Source organism: Canis aureus, chromosome 23 (assembly GCF_053574225.1).
Source record: "Canis aureus isolate CA01 chromosome 23, VMU_Caureus_v.1.0, whole genome shotgun sequence".
Lineage (NCBI taxonomy): Eukaryota > Metazoa > Chordata > Mammalia > Carnivora > Canidae > Canis > Canis aureus.
The window spans coordinates 29,411,114-29,429,928 of NC_135633.1; the positions used below are offsets into that span (position 1 = coordinate 29,411,114).

Sequence of the window (18,815 nt, forward strand, 5' to 3'; positions counted from 1 at the left end):
GAGCTGAAAGCAGATGCTCTACTGCTGAGCCACCCAGGCGTCCCCTAAGTATTTTTTTGAAGCTACTGTAAATGAAATTATTAATTTCATTTTTTGGATTGTTGCTAATTTATACAATTACAACTTATTTGTAAAAATTTTTTTGCAACTGATTTTTGTGTTGATTTGATAGCCTGTACCTTTGCTGAACTCATTTTTTAGTTCTGATAGTTTTAGGTGAATTTCTTAGGATTTTCTATATTTAAAAAAAAAGATCATGTCATCTGCAAATAGAGATGATTTCTGCTGTTATAGTCTGGATGCCATGTATATATTTTTCTTGCCTAATTTTCTCAGTAGAGCCTCTAGAAAAATATTGAGTATAACTTTCAAGAGTGAACATCATTGTTTTCTCCCTTGTTCCTTCTTTTCATAGAATTTCCTTTAGCATCTATTGTAAGGCAACACATTGTTACTAGCAACAAATTCCTTTCTTTTTCTTTTTCTTTTTTTTAATTCCTTTCTTTTTAATCTGATAAAGTCTTTATTTTGCCTGCATTTCTAAAAGATAGCATTGCTGGATATTGGAGTCTTGGTTGACAGATTTTTCCTTTGAACACTTGGAATAGCTATCTTAATGCCTGTTAAACTCCACAGTTTCTGCTGAGAAGTCAGTTATTAACCTTACTGCAGTTCCTTTATATAAGTGATAAATTGGTTTTTTTCTTGTTACTTTCAAGATTTTTTCCATTGCTTTTGACTTTTAGTATTTTTAGTATGATGTATCAGTAGATCTCTTTGTGTTTCTTCTTTTTTTTTTTTTTTTAAGATTTTATTTATTTAATTCATGAGAGACAGAGAGAGGCAGAGACATAGGCAGAGGGAGAAACAGGCTCCCTCTGGGGAGCCTGATGCAGGAATGGATCCCAGGACCCTGGAGCCAAAGGCAGTCGCTCAACCACTGAGCCACCCAAGTGCCCTCTTTGCATTTATTCTGTTTGGAGTTTATAGAGCTTCCTAGATGTAGAAGTTACTGCTTTTCAATAAATTTAGGACATTTTCAGCAGTTTCTTTTGACTATTTCTTCTCTTTTTATGCTGTTCTTTTGGTCGTTCTGTTACGTATGTGTTTGGGCACTTAAGTAGTGTTCCAAATTTCTCTGAGGTTCTGTTCATTTTCCTTCATTCCTTTTTCTCTTAACATTTTCCAGCTTGCATACTCTCAGTTGCTCTATTTTCACATTTGTTGTTTTGTTTTTTCCTGCCAGCTCAAATCTACTCTTGAGCTCTTCTAGTGAATTTTTTTTATTGCATTTATTTTACTTTTTAACTCCAGATTTTCCCTTTGGCTCTTTTTTTTTTTTTTAATTACTACTGCTTTATTTAATATTCTCTACTTGATGCAACTTTATTGTCATAACCTCTTTTACTTCTGTAATCATGCTTTCCTGTACTTCTGTGAACATATTTATAATGGCTACTTTGAAGTATTTTGTTGTTAAATCTGACATGTATTTGCTCTAATAGGGAATTTCTCTTGCCTGCATTTTTTTCCCGTCTATGGGTCATATTTTCCTGTTGTTGTTTTTTGCACACCTCCATGTATTTTATTGGAATTGGACATTTTAGATATCTGTATTAATATTTTACTTAGTTTACTTATTTTTTTTAAGGTAGGCTCCATGCCCAACATGGTGCTTAAACTCACAATCCTAAGATTGATAGTCACATGCTCTACCAACTAAGCCAGTCAGGCGCCCCTTGATATTTTAGATATTAGACATTATATATTGTTATATATAAGTTGCTCTACAAACTAGTCCAAATTTTGTCTTCTTTGAAGGAATGTTTCAGAGGTATATTTGTTCCCACCACAGGAGGATTCCTCTCAGCTTCCTTGTACTCAGTTCTCTCCTGTGAGCCATCTGGCCATTGTCTTGAATGTCTTTTCATTAAATCCATAAATCTTCTTCCATTTGCCTTTCATCCTCTACTATTCTTGAGAGCTTGGATTTCTCCATGCTCCATTAAAAATGAAGTCAGTTCCTTTGGGAAGAGAGTACAAACTATCTGTTTTATTACCTGTTTCTACTCTTAAACAGCTCTGGAGGTCTGGGTATAAGGTCAGTGGCAAGCTTCTCTCTGAAGAACACCCCTGCCCTAGAAGCTGAACACTCAATAAAGGCGGGTGTGGGAGGGTGGGCAGCAGCCTGATAGCCTCTTGGCTTGCTACTGCTAGTGGTAGAGCCACCACCTCACAAACCAGGGCAGTGGTGACCAGGACTCCAGTTTTTTGATAGCATTGTGCCCAAAGTATACCCTTTGTTTCACAAGTTGGGGGCTTGGCAGAAGACGGGAATACCCATTTCTTGACATTACTTGCCTGGGACTTAGCAATATGTTCTAGGGGTAGGATGAGGTAAGCTCAAGCCCTGCTGCTCCTCAGAAGAAAGCCCTCCAACAAGGAGCTGGAATAAGAGGAAACCTTGTGTTTTTGACTACAGCAGTCTGGAGAGGAGTCTTTGCCTTCACTCATAGTGGGTAAGGAGGGACAAGTTTTGGCTTAAATATCACAGATCTCTCCTTTCTTACTGAATTTTTCTACATTTTCTTGAATAGGTATTTCTTCATTTGTCCTTGGGACTATTTCCAGAACTTTTCATTAGTTATCATTTTATTAGTTCCATTTGGGTTAGCAGATTAGCAAAGTTCCTCATGCTCTCTTGTCAGAAATTGATCTCTGGAATGATTTTTATTTTTAATTGAGATATAGTTGACATATAACATTGTATTAGTTTTAGATGTACAACGTAATGATTTGATATATGTATATATTAAAAATAATCACCCAAACAAGTTTAGTTTACATTTATCACCACACAGTTACAATTTTTTTTTCTGGTGATGAGAACTTTAAAGAAGAATGGTTTTATATACATTGAACTTATCTTTTTACAAGACTTTAGAATTGTTCTGTGAAACTATCTGGACCTGCTATTTATTGGTGAAGGGGGAGGAGTTTTTTAAAATTTATTTTAAGGCAATTCTTGTCTTTTCTAAAGTCTGTTTTGATAACTAATATTTTTCTAGAAAATTATTTATTAGATCGAAATTTTCAACTTATTTGTATAGGACTGAACAAAGTAATTTCCTGATTTCATTCAGTTTTTTCTGTCGTGGTTATTTGGGGGTACTTCTTTTTATATGTTTTAAGTATTGTAATACTAGAAAAAGATTTTTTTCTACAACTTTACTGGTTATGATTTATTATAACCAGAGTTTCTTTATCTCTGCAATAATAGTATTTTGTTGAATTCTTGCTATATTTTAGACACTTTACAATTTTGATTTATTTAATCTTTATAACAACCCAAGAACATATATACTGATAGCATCTTTATTTTATGGATGAGAAAACTGAGTTATAGAGATAATAATTTGCCCAGTTCTGCCTTGGTGAAGATCATAATTTAACTTCTTGGTTGGCTATAAGAAATTTAAAGTTATTTAAGGTTGTTAAATAAATAGATTTATTTATTTCCTAATGTGTCACCTAAATCACTATAGAAAAAATTAATATAATTTTTAGTTTATGACAATATACTCTATCCCATGGATTATTTCAATGAAGTTAGTGGTGGAAAAGTATTAGCAAAAATTTCCTTCCTCAGTTAACAATTGTTAGTACTTAAATTTGTAGTTAGCATGAGAGATTCATTTTATTTTTTATTTTATTTTTTAGAAAGATTTCTTTTAAATTGGTAATTTACATTTGGAAAGTCAATGAACAATTATAACATTTAAATAAAAATTTTAAAAAATGTGAAGAAAATCACATCACTAATTTGGTTTGAAAGCTCTTATATGTTGTGATCAGAGACAAAAAATATTTTTTAAATAAATGCTTAATAGTTTCTGTAATATCCTTAATTATATTCTTGAATGAAAGAAATTAGGAAAGAGGAATTTGAGGAATAAAAATTGCATTTCATTAAGTAAAAAGTTTCTTAGGCAAGATTGAGTAAATATGTATAACTACTGCCCTCTTCGGTTGGTATGAAGAACATGTTTTTTAAATTAATCTGTACTGAGATTTCTCTCTCTTCTTTCAAAGGTGTTAAAATCATCACACAACAAGTTCAACCAAGTAAAATCTTACCCAAACCAGTGACAGCAACTCTGCCCACCAGTAGCAATTCCCCTATTATGGTGGTTAGTAGTAATGGTGCAATTATGACAACTAAACTAGTAACCACTCCTACTGGTAAGTTTTCTTGAGCATCAGTCCATTCATTCATCATTTTTCATTGAGTAATTTCTTTGTAAGAACATTGTGCTTGACACTGGAGATACAGAGATTAATGAGACAGTTCTTTAAGAGCCTTTCTTGTCTCTCCTGTTTACCCCCAACTAAAATTAGCTTTCTCTTATTATTGTCATGGTCTTCTTTTCCTTTATAGCACATACTACAGTTTCTAATTACTTCACTCCTTGTTTGTTGACTTAATGTAGTTCACCTTATTAGACCATTAGCTGCATGATAAAAGGACTGTCTCTGTTTTATTCACTGTATATACGTAGAGCTGGTCTGGAAGTAGGTGTTTAGTCAGGATTTGTTGAGAGACTGAAAACACTTTCCCAGCCCAAAAAGACTGCACTCTTAAAAGGCTAAAAGTCTGTACTACACCGCAGTGTAGTAAGCATTACTCAGACCGAAAGAAGCACAGGATGCCATTTTGCCCAGAAATGAGAACAGCCAGGCTATCCCCAAGGAAGTGACAGTGTAGAACATTTTAAATAGTGTCACTGTTTGTGTCCTTGAGCAGGTTACTAATCCCTGTAAATCTTGTCCCTTGTCTATTTAAATGGGATAGCAATACCTGTACCATAAAGTTATTGTAAGTATTAGAGGAAATCAGGTATGTAAAGCCCCTAGCAGACTGCTCAATAGCTATTATTACTAATAAATACTAGAATTAGCCATTACTATTATTTTAAATTTGTATAGCTCTTAACCAGAGTTTTTGAGAAGGGCTAGCATTTAGAGATAGAATCTAAATAGTGTAAAATGATACCTGTCTCAGGTTTATAAAGCTATCATTTATTGGCTAGGATGTAAAGGTCTCTTCAGACATTACACTTTAATCTCCCTTAGGGTTTAATATAATATCTCCACTTTTAGCTGCAAAACAGAGACTTCCGTTAAGCAACTTGCCAAAGTCATGCAGCTAATAAAAAGAAGATCTGGGATTTGAACCCCAATCTGTTTGACTCTAAGACCTGTGCTCTCTTTTTTTCGTTTTAATTGTGATAAAATAGAACATGAAATTTACCATTTTAAGTGTATAGTTCATTGACAGTGCATTCATGTTATTTTGTAACCATCATCACCATTTGGCTTCAGAACCTTTTCATCCTCCCAAACTGAAATTCTATACATTAAACATTAACTCTGCATTACTACCTTCTCCTAGTCCCTGACAACCAGGATTCTACTTGCTGTCTCTGCAAAGCCTATACTTCAAAAATAGTTATTCTTGCATTACATTTATCATACTCCCCTCACCCCCAAAACTTTTTTTTCCATTTAATACAAAGAGTGTAGTGTTATTTATATATGATTTTTTATCTTAGGGAAAGGTAGTGAAAAATAATAATGTGTCTGTCCCTGTGTATCTATGTTAGAAAAAGTGTTTCTATTTTTAAAATAAAAGTTTAAGTGGAAAATTTTTTGTTAAAATTCAGCTGATTCACATTATGTTTGTAGCATGTTTATTACTTTGTTGTACTAGGTTTGCACTAGGATTCAGATATATGTTGGTAACCAATTTAAATTAATTCTACCTAATGTTCTTCCCCTCCTTTTTTTGGGTTGTGATTGTGTTTAGCAATTTTTAAATACCTTGCTAAAAGCATTTTTGCAGGGAGGGGGTTGTTGAAAACAATTATCACACTATTCTAATTATCATGAAAAAATGTGTTCCTGTTGAAGAAGGTGTTATCTTAGTCATCTTCATTCTTCCCCAGGCTAGTAGTTCTTAGTGTAGAAATAGTGTTTCTGAGTTACCAGATTTGTAGGAAACTACGACAGGCTCATCTGGTTAGTTTTTGATTGCTGTGGGAAAAGAAGAAAGTCCTTGGAATAGTGGGGAAGAGTGTAAAATCCTTTGAGACACATGAAGAAAAATATTCTGACGGGTCAGTTAGAGTTGAAGAAATACGTAAATAGTGAACTTTTTAGGCTAAAAGAAATATTCCTGGCAACTCTTGGCAACTTCAACTTTAATCTCTAGTAAAATGATGGAATAACTCTTAAAAGATGGAATTATATTTAGAGAGTAGCAGAGTACAAAATAGCAAAAGTTTATAATATTTTAAGCAAACAATATTACTTTATTTGCTGAGTGCTGACATTGGGTTTGGCCTTGAGACAGCAAAAAACAGATGCAGAGACCTTAAAATCTATAACAGAAATATCTAAAATGCTCTGGCAGGAAAGATGATTAAATTTAAGTTTCTTTTGGCATAGAACTAGTGGAAGAAGGGTAGTGGAAGAAAGGAACATAGTTATACTTTTTCTTGGGGTTAGTAATTTGATGCAACACATCACAAAATTTTATGTGTAAAATTAATTCAAATTGACTTGGCTGTAGTTCGTGCTATGTACATTGAAAACTGGCTGTAAATTGTCACTTAATGTCTTGACACCCTGAAATTCCATTTTCAAGTTAAAGCAATGCATATTATATTGAATTATAGCTATACTGTATAAATTGTCATTCTTCTATAAGTAATGACAAGTTTTTCTTTTGGCTTTTCCCTTTTTATAGGCACACAGGCAACCTATACCCGGCCAACAGTGAGCCCATCCATAGGTCGGATGGCTGCAACCCCTGGAGCTGCAACCTATGTGAAAACTACCAGTGGTAGCATCATTACCGTAGTACCCAAGTCATTAGCTACCTTGGGGGGCAAGATAATTAGCAGTAATATAGTTTCTGGTAGGTATATCTGAAATATGTTAAAGCTATAGATAACCAGTAAGAGGGCAAAACATTTCACTTTCAAAGGATTCTGTTTGATCTCAGTTTTCTGCTTAGAAATCCGGAGCTTTTTTTTTTAGTCCTAATGTTTAGTGATTAAGTCTAGCTTTTTAAATTTCTAGTATTAAATTTTCACACATTAAACTTTTGATAGTTTTAAAATAGAACATTAGGTTGTTTTTCATCAGAATGGAAATACTATGATTTATATTTGTATAGAGATTTTTCATTTACAAGGTATTCTCCTGTTAGTCCTTTCAGAACTGTTAAATCTGAATAGTTGGTATCACCCCCAATTGACAGATACAGATAGATTTGAGTTTAGAGAGATGAAATTGACTTATCCAAGATCACACAAATTAGAGGAAGAAAGAACTTGGATTTATTCATCTAAATCTGTTTGAGGGACCATATCTCATCATTTCAATTACTAATGTCACTTTAGCTTATTAAAAATAAAAATATTTGAATATCTTTATTTTCTTTTCACCATTATGGATTACTTACTTTAAAGAAATATTTTGTAGGGCAGCTGGATGGCTCAGCAGTTTAGTGCCGCCTTCAGCCCAGGGCGTGATCCTGGAGACCCGGGATCGAGTCCCACATCGGGCTTCCTGCATGGAGCCTGCTTCTCCCTCTGCCTGTGTCTCTGCCTCTCTCTGTCTCTCTCTGGGTCTCTCATGAATGAATAAATAAAACCAATAAATAAATAAATAAATAAATAAATATTACAGTAGTGAAAGCTAATATTTATTGGTATTTTGGAACTTTACTTGATTTTTATCTGCTCATTAATTCCTGCAGTATTTGGACTGTGGACCCCAAAGTGGAATGTTAACATAGTATATCTTTTCATTGTTAGTTTTTTTTTTTTTTTTAAGATTTTATTTATTTATTCACAACAGACACAGAGACAGGCAGAGACCTAGGCAGAGGAAGAAGCAGGCTCCATGCAGGGAGCCTGATGTGGGACTCGATCTTGGGACTCTAGGATCACACCCTAAGCAGAAGGCAGATACTCAACTGCTGAGCCACTCAGGCATCCCTCATTATTAATTTTTAATTAAAATGTTGTAAATAATCTCTCATCAGGTAAGGCCTGTGGACTTTAAGTGTCTGCTGTTTTTTGTAGACTAGCCATATTTTGTATGCTGCAGGTGAGTTGTTCTAACATTTTAAAGTGAAGGGATTAGGGGATCCCTGGGTGGCTCAGCGGTTTAGCGCCACCTTCAGCCCAGAGCGTGATCAGGTCCCACATCGGGCTCCCTGCATGGAGCCTGCTTCTCCCTCTGCCTGTGTCTGCCTCTCTCTCTCTCTGTGTCTCTCATGAATAAATAAATAAAACCTATAAAAATAAGAAAGAGAGAAAGAAAGGAAAGAAAAGAAAGAAAAGGGATGAAAGTTTCTGGCACTATATGTTGCTGATAACTTGGGGAGTCAAAACAAAACAGGGCATAGTACTGGTATTTAAAGCTGCGAATATTGGCTCTATTTTTAAGTATAAGTGAGAAAATCCACTGTTTACCAAACTGATGAGGGTGAACTTAGTAGGGGAGGAATCCTTGTATCCCAGCTTAAGAGGATTTTTAAAATAACACAGTGAAAACTTAAATTATGATTTATTACTGACAGTATCTTAATAGTATAGAGCACATTCTCAAACATTTTTCAAAAAGTGACCATTCTTCATTGGTATGTGGTTTTTATCACCGTAATGGTTTTTCTTTATTTATATATGAATTCATAGTAACCTTACAACTTGAAGGAATGTCTAGATGTCATGAGGCTACTGTTTTCAGACCTTCTTTATGATTTAGCTGTTTTGTACCAGATTAGAACAGTACAGTAAGCAAGCACATTTTCTTTACAAGCAGAGAGGTAGTGAGGTATATACCCTATACATGTATTTTATCTACCTTTGTATGTAAATAAAAACAACTCATGGTTAGCTGCATAGTTACATATTTCAAGTATATTGAGTATACATGAGAAGAATTCTTAAAGTTTTCTGGCACTGTAGGATGTACTTGGCACAAAGTTGAAGCAATGCTATTTGTTGCATGGAGCTTGTTTTGTGTCTACCTTTGCTTCACTGACACTTTTATTTTAAGGAATCTATCATTTCTGATTGCTCTAAACTGATCCTTATGTTACATGTCAATATTCTGTATAAAGACAGTTCTCTTATTTTATAATGTTTTTGTTATTTCATGATAGTGGGATTACAGGTTAGTTTATTAGCAGTTTTCGGTCCCTGTTTATCTATTCATAGTGTACTGGTAGGCCAGGTTGGATGAATTTGGATAATCCATAATAGATGCTAGGTTCTAGAGTGTGCCTAACCTACTGCCCTATCCCTTGAACAAAAATGAAATGCTTTTCCTAAAAGATATCCAGACATCTAGTTGTAAGAATAGGATTTAAAAAGAAAAACGATACTTTTCCCCTCATTGTGGGTAATTTGGAAATTACAAAAAGGTACAAAGAAAATATAAAAACATACAATTTTTACCATCCAGAGATACATGTTAAAATTTAAGGGTATATGTTTGTTATTCTTTTTTTCTATTCATTTTTTTGGTTATAAATGTGTGTATTTTTAAAATTGCATTGAGATCAGTATAATCATCTTTTACCCTTTTTTCTTAGAATAATATTATTTTCCTATTCTTATAAACATATCTTATTACCTCCTCTGCCCTCATTTAATGGTTATACAATATTTCCTTATATAGTGCACCATAATTTAGCCATTTTCTCATTGTTGAATGTTTTAGGCTGCTTCCAATTTTTTTTGTCATTATAAATAATCTTGGAATGAACATCATTATACATAAATGATTATGTGAAGTTCTTACTTCCTTTCCTCTAGAAAGCAAGGTCATGCTTCTAAAGTGCTTTCTAGAAAGGTCAAGTTTTTCTTCCTGTTAGAATAAGCAACTAGGGATGTCTGGGTGACTCAGCGGTGGGGCATCTGCCTTTTGGCTCAGGGCATGGGACAGGGGATCGAGTCTCGCATCAGGCTCCCTGCGAGGAGCCTGCTTCTCCCTCTGCCTATATCTCTGCCTCTCTTTCTATGTCTCTCATGTATAAATAAAATCTTTTTTTAAAAAAGGGTAAGCAACTAAATGGGATTATGACCATTTTTACAGTTATTTAACTCTTTAGCATCAGATATTTACTTATATGTGTATATAGAGAGAAACATATCAGATACGTAAGGTTTTTGTGATCTTTATTGAGGGTTGGTTAAGGAACCATGCCTATTATGTGCAGAAGATTGGATCCTTCAGAGATGAACTTAGTATCTTCACTCTAAGGGCATTATGAGAACATGTGACAGTGGCAAGATTTGATTTTGATTTTTTTTTTTAAGATTGTATTTATTTATTCATGAGAGACACAAAGAGAGAGAAGCAGAGACATAGAGAGAGAACAGGCTCCATGCAGAGAGCTCCATGTGGGACTCGATCCTGGGACTCCAGGATCATGCCCTGGGCCAAAGGCAGGTGCTCAACCACTGAGCCACCCAGGCTTCCCGATTTTCTTGATTCTTAGTGCAGTGTTCAGGTAAGGCACTAGTGTTTATCTGTCTTTTCCATTCATTCATTCATTTGCTCATTCTTTGAGCAAAGGAACATAAAACATTACCCAAGAGACCAAATTTTTAGGGTGATATAAAAAAAATCTCTGAATAGTACAATCTGGGCCAATAAATTAGTTTCTATAAGCCATCCTACCATAAATGCTCAATTTTTACAGGAATCTTAAATAGAAATCCCTGGAATGCATCCAGTATCATAGGCCATGATCCAAATGTGATAGTTAATTTCCATCCATTGTGTTTTAACTCTTTATAATTGAAGATTGTATATACAGTATGATCTCTGATATCCTATGAGCCAGATTTTCGGCTGGGTGCTATGATACATATGGATGTACATGGGTGCATTCTCTGTCCTAAAGAATGCCAAACAGGGCAGCCCAGGTGGCTCAGCGGTTTAGCGCCACCTTCAGCCCAGGGCGTGATCCTGGAGACCCAGGATCGAGTCCCATGTCAGGCTTCCTGCAGGAGCCTGCTCCTCCCTCTGTGTCTCTGCCTCTCTTGGTCTCCCTGTCTCTTGTGAATAAATAAATAAAATCTTAAAAAAGAAGGCTAAACAAATGAACTTCTATACATTCTATTGTAGCATGAGAACTATAGACTGACTACTGTGAAAGTGTAGAGGAAGACCTTACATTTTTATTTTTTTTAATATTCATTTTATTTATTTTTATATTTTATATTTTTATACTTATATATTTATATATATGTACACATATTTTTATATATTTAATTATATATATTTTAATGTATTTATTTTTAAGAATTTATTTGACAGCATAAACGGGGAAAGGCAGAGGGAGAGGGAGAAAGGCTCCCCCCTGAGCAGAGAGTCTGATGCAGGGCTTAGTTAGTCCCAGGGCCCTGGGGTCAATGACCTGAGCCAAAGGCAGAAGTTTAACTGGCTGAGCCACACAGGCAGCCCTCATTTATTTATTTTGGAGAGACAGAGAGTGGACATGCCCACAAGAAGGGGGAGGGGCAGAGGGAGAAGGACCTGAGCTGAAACCATTATGACCTGAGCAGAAACCAATAGTCTTATGCTCAAATGACTGAACCACCTAGGCACCCCCAGAGGAAGATTTTTTTTTTAAATGAGTAACACTTGTTTCATCAATACAACATAGTTATCAACTGAAATATAGAAACATGCTCATTGGAATTTCAGACTTTTATAACTTGATAATAGTCATAAACTATTCCATTTTAATATGACACTGTACTCACTTTTCCTTGTGTTATTCCTGTTTTATTCTATTTTCTCCCCATCCCTGATCCTGCATTTTGTTAAGCTGGTGAACTTGATTTGCAGATGTTTCATAAATTGGCAGATCCCCGTAATGGAAAGGATTAGACAGTGATTTAGATACAAATATAATTCACTTTATGTTAAGCAAGTTTTTTCCAAAAAAGTGGTCCTACTTTGGTTAAACCTTGGTTACCATTTCCTTGAGGTAATTTTTAATGCTTACTTTCTGAAAACACTTTTAATTAACCAAATGTTTGGTGAGGCTGTATTGTTGAAGGAGTCATCATAATTAGTCATATGTGGATGTGGGGGATTGGAGTTAATTAAGAGTTGAAGTTGATACATATGAATGATGAGCAGTGTGGTTTTTGTGGCTCTTAACAGCTTACTATTCAAAAACTATAAAGAAAGGGAAAAACTTTGTGAAGCTGGTGTGTGGGTAAAAATGTGTTTTTATGTAACCTGACTGTTACCTTGGACTGACAAGACATTAGTTGATGGCAAATATAAAGATATATAAAGTAATAAGTAATAAGATTGCCAAAAATTGACCAGAATATTCTATTCTTAGTGCAACTTTATTTCTAAAACTTTAGCAAGGAATGCTGTTTTTCTAGTAGAAAAGAATAAAATTTTGTTTAATTTTTCTTCTTGGGAACATATTAATCAGTCATATTTTTAAATGAGTACCTGTTCTGTGTTTAGTCATTTGATAAATAATACACAAGCCCTATGGAAGAAAAGTATTAACTTGCCTGTTTTCATAGGCAGAGGAAATCACAGGCACAGAAGTAGCATTAGGACTCGTATGCTCAACAACCAATGTGGAAACCCAACACATTGAAGGAGAGGTATATATTGATAATCCTGAAAATTAAAGTCTGGCAGAACCTGGAAACCGAAGAGGAATTTGGGCTCTGTGTGACAAGTAATAGGAAGCCCCAGTGAAGAAGTTACTTGTTAGACTAGAGTATGTGGTGATGTATATTATAGAATAGGAACAAGTAAGATCAAAATGGTAGATTAAGGGTCAAGTCATATAGGATTTTGAAACTTAAGAGGGAAAGTTAGAACTAGATAAAATAGGGATTAGGAAGGTTTTTTTGTTTTGTTTCGTTTTAAAGTAATCTCTACATCCAGCATAGGGCTTGAATTTACAACCCCAAGAGTCCCATGCTCTACCAGCTGAGTCAGCCAGTTGCCCTGGGAAGGTTTTTGACCAATTTCACATGTTCTGGATTCTTGACGTAATTAAAAAAAATTTTTTAAGGATGTTTGATATAACAGAAGCATGAGATCTATTTGTATGATAGAGAAACTTGAAATAAGGAGAAAATGTGAAAGCCAAAAGAGATGATGGTTGGTGTGTTGAGTTGACATTGATAACATTTTGAAGAAAGACATACGTTGGTGATAAACTGAGTTTGTTCACATATTCATTAGCAACTATTACTGAATAATTGCCATATGGTTTGTGCTAAGCACTGAGGAATTAGGGATACAAAAAGATAAGAATTTTGAGCTCAAGGGGCTTTCATTTTGTTGGGTGTTATAGAGATCAAAAACAAGGCAAGATTTGCACCAGGATTTCTAATTGTGACAATCAGAAGAATATAGGGTACATGTTTGATAGGTATAAGAGAAGCAGATTGTGGAAGGATGTGGGGAAGAGAGTACGATAATATATCTGGATCAGTAGGTAGAGATCTACTAAATAGATCTTAATTGCTGAAAATATAAATTTATTTATATAAGTATATAAATTGGACTTTTATCCTCAGACTCTTCAGAGAGCTGCAGGTTACAAGAGCATGTATTTAATATGTGCCTTGGTCTATGCGTAGTTTTTTTAAATCACATAAACATAAATGGCTTATTTTCATAAATTTTCTCTCAAGTCTAATGTTACATGAATGTTAATAAGTTATTTACCTTTTTAAAAAATGTTTTTAAAGATTTTATTTATTTATTTATGAGAGACACAGAGAGAAAGAGGCAGAGACCAGGCAGAGGGAGAAGCAGGCTCCACGCAGGGAGCCTGATGTGGGACTCGATCCCGAGTCTCCAGGATCACGCCCTGGGCTGAACGCGGCACTAAACCGCTGAGCCACCGGAGCTGCCCTAATGTCCTTTTTTGAAGAGTTTTCCCATCACACTAGTCAAATAAATACAATACTGGGTTTGGGGAAGCATTTATCATGGAATGTAGATTTAGATTTGTTCCAGTTAACTAGTCCAGAGAGGAATATTGACAGAGATACTGATAGTGATATTTTTAGATTCTGATTTTGGTGTGCAAATTCCAAAAAGATAACTACTATAAAAGTCAATTCTTAATATTCTCTCATTCTAGGACAACTTCTACTTACTGTTCCCAGCCTTCATTTTCATCCTCATGACAACCTTAATGTCATCTCGGGATGACATTGACTACGTGTATTAATTATGTACAGCATAAACAAATAACCAAATATCACTAGTCCTTAACTCAGGCCTCCTTTTCTTCCCCCTTCTCTAAGGAACAACTACCAAAATCACTACAATCCCAATGACTTCCAAGCCCAATGTGATTGTTGTGCAAAAGACTACAGGAAAAGGAACGACCATTCAAGGCCTCCCGGGCAAAAACGTTGTCACAACATTGCTAAATGCTGGAGTAAGTAAGAGCTTGTACTGCAGACTCAGCAAATCCACTGAGAATTTTAAAGACCAGCTATACAAATATTTGCCTAAGGACTTCAGAACCCCACAATGGCCTGTATGGCTTGGTTTACCACTACTGTGATGTAATAACTGTTAAAACACCACCAGCTGATGGCATTTTTCATAGTAATTTCTAAAACATGTTGCTCATAGCGAGGTTGCTTATGACCTTGATGTAGATGCTTAGTTTGGTCCAAATGGAAGAGTCCACTGGCTTAACTACAGGGGGACCTTTTATAGTTTTATAGAAGACAGTTTTATTCCTGCTTCTGGCCAGTAGACACAAGCCCAGTCTGGGCAAAAAGAAATATTTGGGATGAAGAAAATTAATTGACAGGGATTTACTCTCATTTTTACCTCTTTAGGCTTGTAAAAAGAAATAATAACCATTTATAGTTGTGAAGGCAGTTATGCAGAGGTTGGAGTTAGATAAACTTGGGCTTTGTCTCTTAACATCGTAGTTGTTTGACCTTGGCAAATTTATTCAACTTCTGACATCCTTAGTTTCCTCATTTATAAGTTGGGGATGATGATCTTCACCAGTAAATTTGTCCAGTAACTGATAGCTGTTTTGAAAGTGCTTAGAACGGTGCCTGGCACATAGGAAGTCCTCAATAAATAGTTTTTCTCTTACTGTTACTATTCTTGGTAGTTTTAGGCTTGGTAATGTCCCCACTTTGCTAGAAAAGAAAAATGCTATACTTCAATGTAGTAGATCTCTAGTAGCTTCCTAGGTGTCACAATCTATAATGTTGGAATTAGATCTTTTCATCATGTGGGAGAACATAGCCTGAGTTCACTTGGTAAGCCAAAAGTAAAGCCTGGATTAGAATTCAGATTTTGAGAACCCTCTTATAGTCTGGTTTACAGTTTCATAGAATTTGATATGTAAAAAGGGTGCCATGCACCCGAAGTCCTGTGGTCACATACATTGAAGGGTCATGTGTGAATTCTAACCTCTAGGTATATCTAATAGCAACAGTTTAACACAGGAAATGATAGTAAAACAAGCAGATTAGAGTGTAAGACTACACATATACATATATATGCCTGTACTCAACAGCTTGCTTACCTGGGCATGTTTACACGCATGCAACAGAAGAGCTTCTTCAAAAAATAGCCTGCTAGTTGGTTTTGATAGGCTTTGAATGGGTCATTATAGTTGGACAGGGCCCATGAAGCTATTTGATAGAGAGGCATGCCCACTTGCAAACTAGTGACTCTTGGCAAATGAATTAGAGCTCCTTCCAAAGCTGCTACTGTGAAGAGTGTATTTGTATTAAAATAAGTAATAACATGATTGACAGATACTTCAAATCTCCCTTAGATAATCTCCCTTACAGCAGATTTTTGTTATCCTATTTAGCTCTAAATTCATAGAGCTCACCAGGGTATTTTGTTTTTACTGTCTGCTAAGTTTAGATGGCCATACATTTAGATGATGATGACTAAAAGTTAAAAATTAATAAGGTGAAAATTTTTCTTTTCAGTTTTATAGATTTTAACTTTTAAAAATTAATAATTTATTAAAATCACTGTCCTTGAATTTAAGTAAGCTCAAGTATTGGCTCCATGAATAACCAGAAGGTGATACTTAGGAATAAAGCAGACAGAAGTATAAAAAAATGGTGAAAAGTTAATGAGCTTAAGCTATCTAGCTAATAAACTAAAGTGATATTAGTAATATACTAATAATAAAATGTGGGAAATGCCCTAGGTTTGTTTTTTTGTGTCTTCCCATATAGCCTCAGAATGTTAGTAACTACTGATTTCATCTCTTGCCTATGCTTTTTTACATAGACATTCTGCTGTGTGTCTTTATAATTTCATATTTGAAGAGCTTAGCTTATTTGTTTCTATGCATTTAGCTATCTGTATGATGCACAGTAATTTTTCTTTTACATAAATGTCTATTTTGGGTAAATTAGAAAATAAAGGTAATGTTAGAGGAGACATATAATCCCAACTCTTAGAGATAGCTATTGTTAGCATTTTATTATGTATTCTTTTATAATTTCCTGACTATTTTCATATGTATTCTATGAGTGGGATGTGTGTAAGTATCTTATGTGAGATAATTTTTAAAATTCACTTGTCAGGAAATAACTAATGCCTCCTTTGGACTGAAAGTTGGGCAGATGACTTTTAGAACTCTCTCAACGAAGTCTAGGATTTTTGATCACCCTGGAAAAATTGTACTTTGCTATTTAATTTACAGTCCTTTCCCCATTATCCTAGTAAAACCTTGCTGTGGTTTTTCAGTAAAAGGATAATTTTTAGCATTTAAACATATAAATCTCATATATTCACTGACTTTAATTTAGGGAGAAAAAACTATTCAGACGGTGCCAACAGGAGCAAAGCCAGCTATTATCACTGCTACAAGACCCATCACCAAAATGATTGTAACTCAGCCAAAAGGAATAGGTTCTACAGTTCAACCAGCAGCTAAAATCATCCCGACAAAAATTGTTTATGGACAGCAAGGGAAAACACAGGTATGCTCTAAGATATGGTGATTTTTCTTGGCTCTGATTTATTTTATTTTATTTTTTAAAAGATTTTATTTATTTATTCATGAGAGACACAGAGAGAAGCAGAGGGAGAAGCAGGCTCTGTGCAAGGAGCCCGATGTGGAATTCGATCCTGGGACTCCAGGATCATGCCATGGGCCAAAGGCAGGCGCTAAACCGCTGAGCCACCCAGGCAGGCGCTAAAACCGCTGAGCCACCCCAATATATTGTAAATGCCTAAAATTCCACGTTAGAAATTTGAATGAGAACAGTAATCTTTAAAAAATCATATTGTTAAGAATAATGGCCAAATGTGCATAATCATCTGTTTTCAAAACCTGTATTTATCTCTTGTACTGTTTTGTTTTGTTTGATATCTAAATATTTATGCCATGTCATAAGCAAAGATTCCGAGGAAAAGAACCCCCTTGGAATAAAATTTGCTGAAGGGATATATTATTTGAGAAGTAGGTGGTTGAGGGAGAGTGGTAGTTACTCAGAATCTCTCAGAGAAAAGTATTTTTAATAAGCTAATATGGCCTTTGAAAACACTTTATTTTTTTTAAAAGATTTTATTTATTTATTCATGAGAGACACAGAGAGAGGCAGAGACACAGGCAGAGAGAGAGGCAGAGACACAGGCAGTTAGGCTCTATGCAGGGAGTCTGATGTGGGACTCGATCCCGGGTCACCAGGATCACACCCTGGGCCGCAGGTGGCACTAAACCGCTGAGCCACCCAGGCTGCCCTCGATACTGCTTCTAATAATAGTTGTCTAAGTCAGTGTTTCTCTGGCAATTTTGTCAAAGATGACTTAGGTCCCAACCATGTTTACTTTGTGCAGGTATCTCAATTAGTAATTTCATTTGGTTGCTAATGAAAAGAAATCTGAAGAAGAGTGGCTTTCACAAATTAGGATTTTATTTTTTATTATGTTAATAATAGTATGTTAATTATTTTATTATGTTAGTAAATGTTTAGAGGGAGGAAATTCTGGACTGTTATTGTGGCATTGGGAATCCAGGCTCCTTGTATCTTTCATTCTGCAATCTTTACTGTGTGGCTGTCCTTCTACTGCAGAGCCTACAGATTGTAAAATGACTTCTGAGGTCATTATAGGCAAGAAAAAACAGGGGCAGAGCCTTTTGTCAAAATTATGGCTGTTGCAGTCTGACATGTACCACTTAAAGTGTTGTATGTGGCTTGACTCTAATTTGTTCATATATCGAATTAGTCTTTGATGAACAATGTAGTACCCAGAGCATAATAAATGTGCAGAATGCTACTTCCCTTGTCAGGAAAATGTTAGTTCATGATGAGAAGTTTAGCATTTTTAAAAGTGCTCTAAAATTTAAACTGGGTATATTTATGCTTTTCTTCTAGGTTCTTATTAAACCCAAACCAGTGACATTTCAAGCCACAGTTGTTAGTGAACAAACAAGGCAGCTGGTCACAGAAACATTACAGCAAGCATCTAGAGTGGCAGAAGCTGGTAATTCATCTATTCAAGAGGGAAAAGAAGACCCACAGAGTTATACAGATAGTAGTTCTTCTTCTACAGAGTCCTCCCAAAGTTCCCAAGGTAAGATCCACTTTACTTCTGATTGATGTGTTTACTACTGACATAGTGCCCTAGTTCCAAAATAGTTGAATATAGGGGTTTCAAACAAACATATATGCTTTGATTTGTCAGTTCTTTTGATTTTATTTTCTGATATGTAATCA

The 18,815-nt window shown here is 35.1% G+C and overlaps 1 protein-coding gene across 5 annotated transcripts in view; it reads left to right on the plus strand.

The window, feature by feature from the left end:
- EMSY (EMSY transcriptional repressor, BRCA2 interacting) overlaps positions 1-18,815 on the plus strand; it is a 142,243-nt gene that overhangs the window by 101,715 nt on the left and 21,713 nt on the right. For all 5 annotated transcript variants that reach the window (XM_077867106.1, XM_077867108.1, XM_077867107.1 and 2 more), the window contains 5 exons: positions 4,093-4,242; positions 6,809-6,979; positions 14,394-14,530; positions 16,902-17,075; positions 18,474-18,672. In XM_077867106.1, the coding sequence (XP_077723232.1) occupies positions 4,093-4,242; positions 6,809-6,979; positions 14,394-14,530; positions 16,902-17,075; positions 18,474-18,672 (831 nt within the window). The remainder of the gene's footprint in view (positions 1-4,092; positions 4,243-6,808; positions 6,980-14,393; positions 14,531-16,901; positions 17,076-18,473; positions 18,673-18,815) is intronic.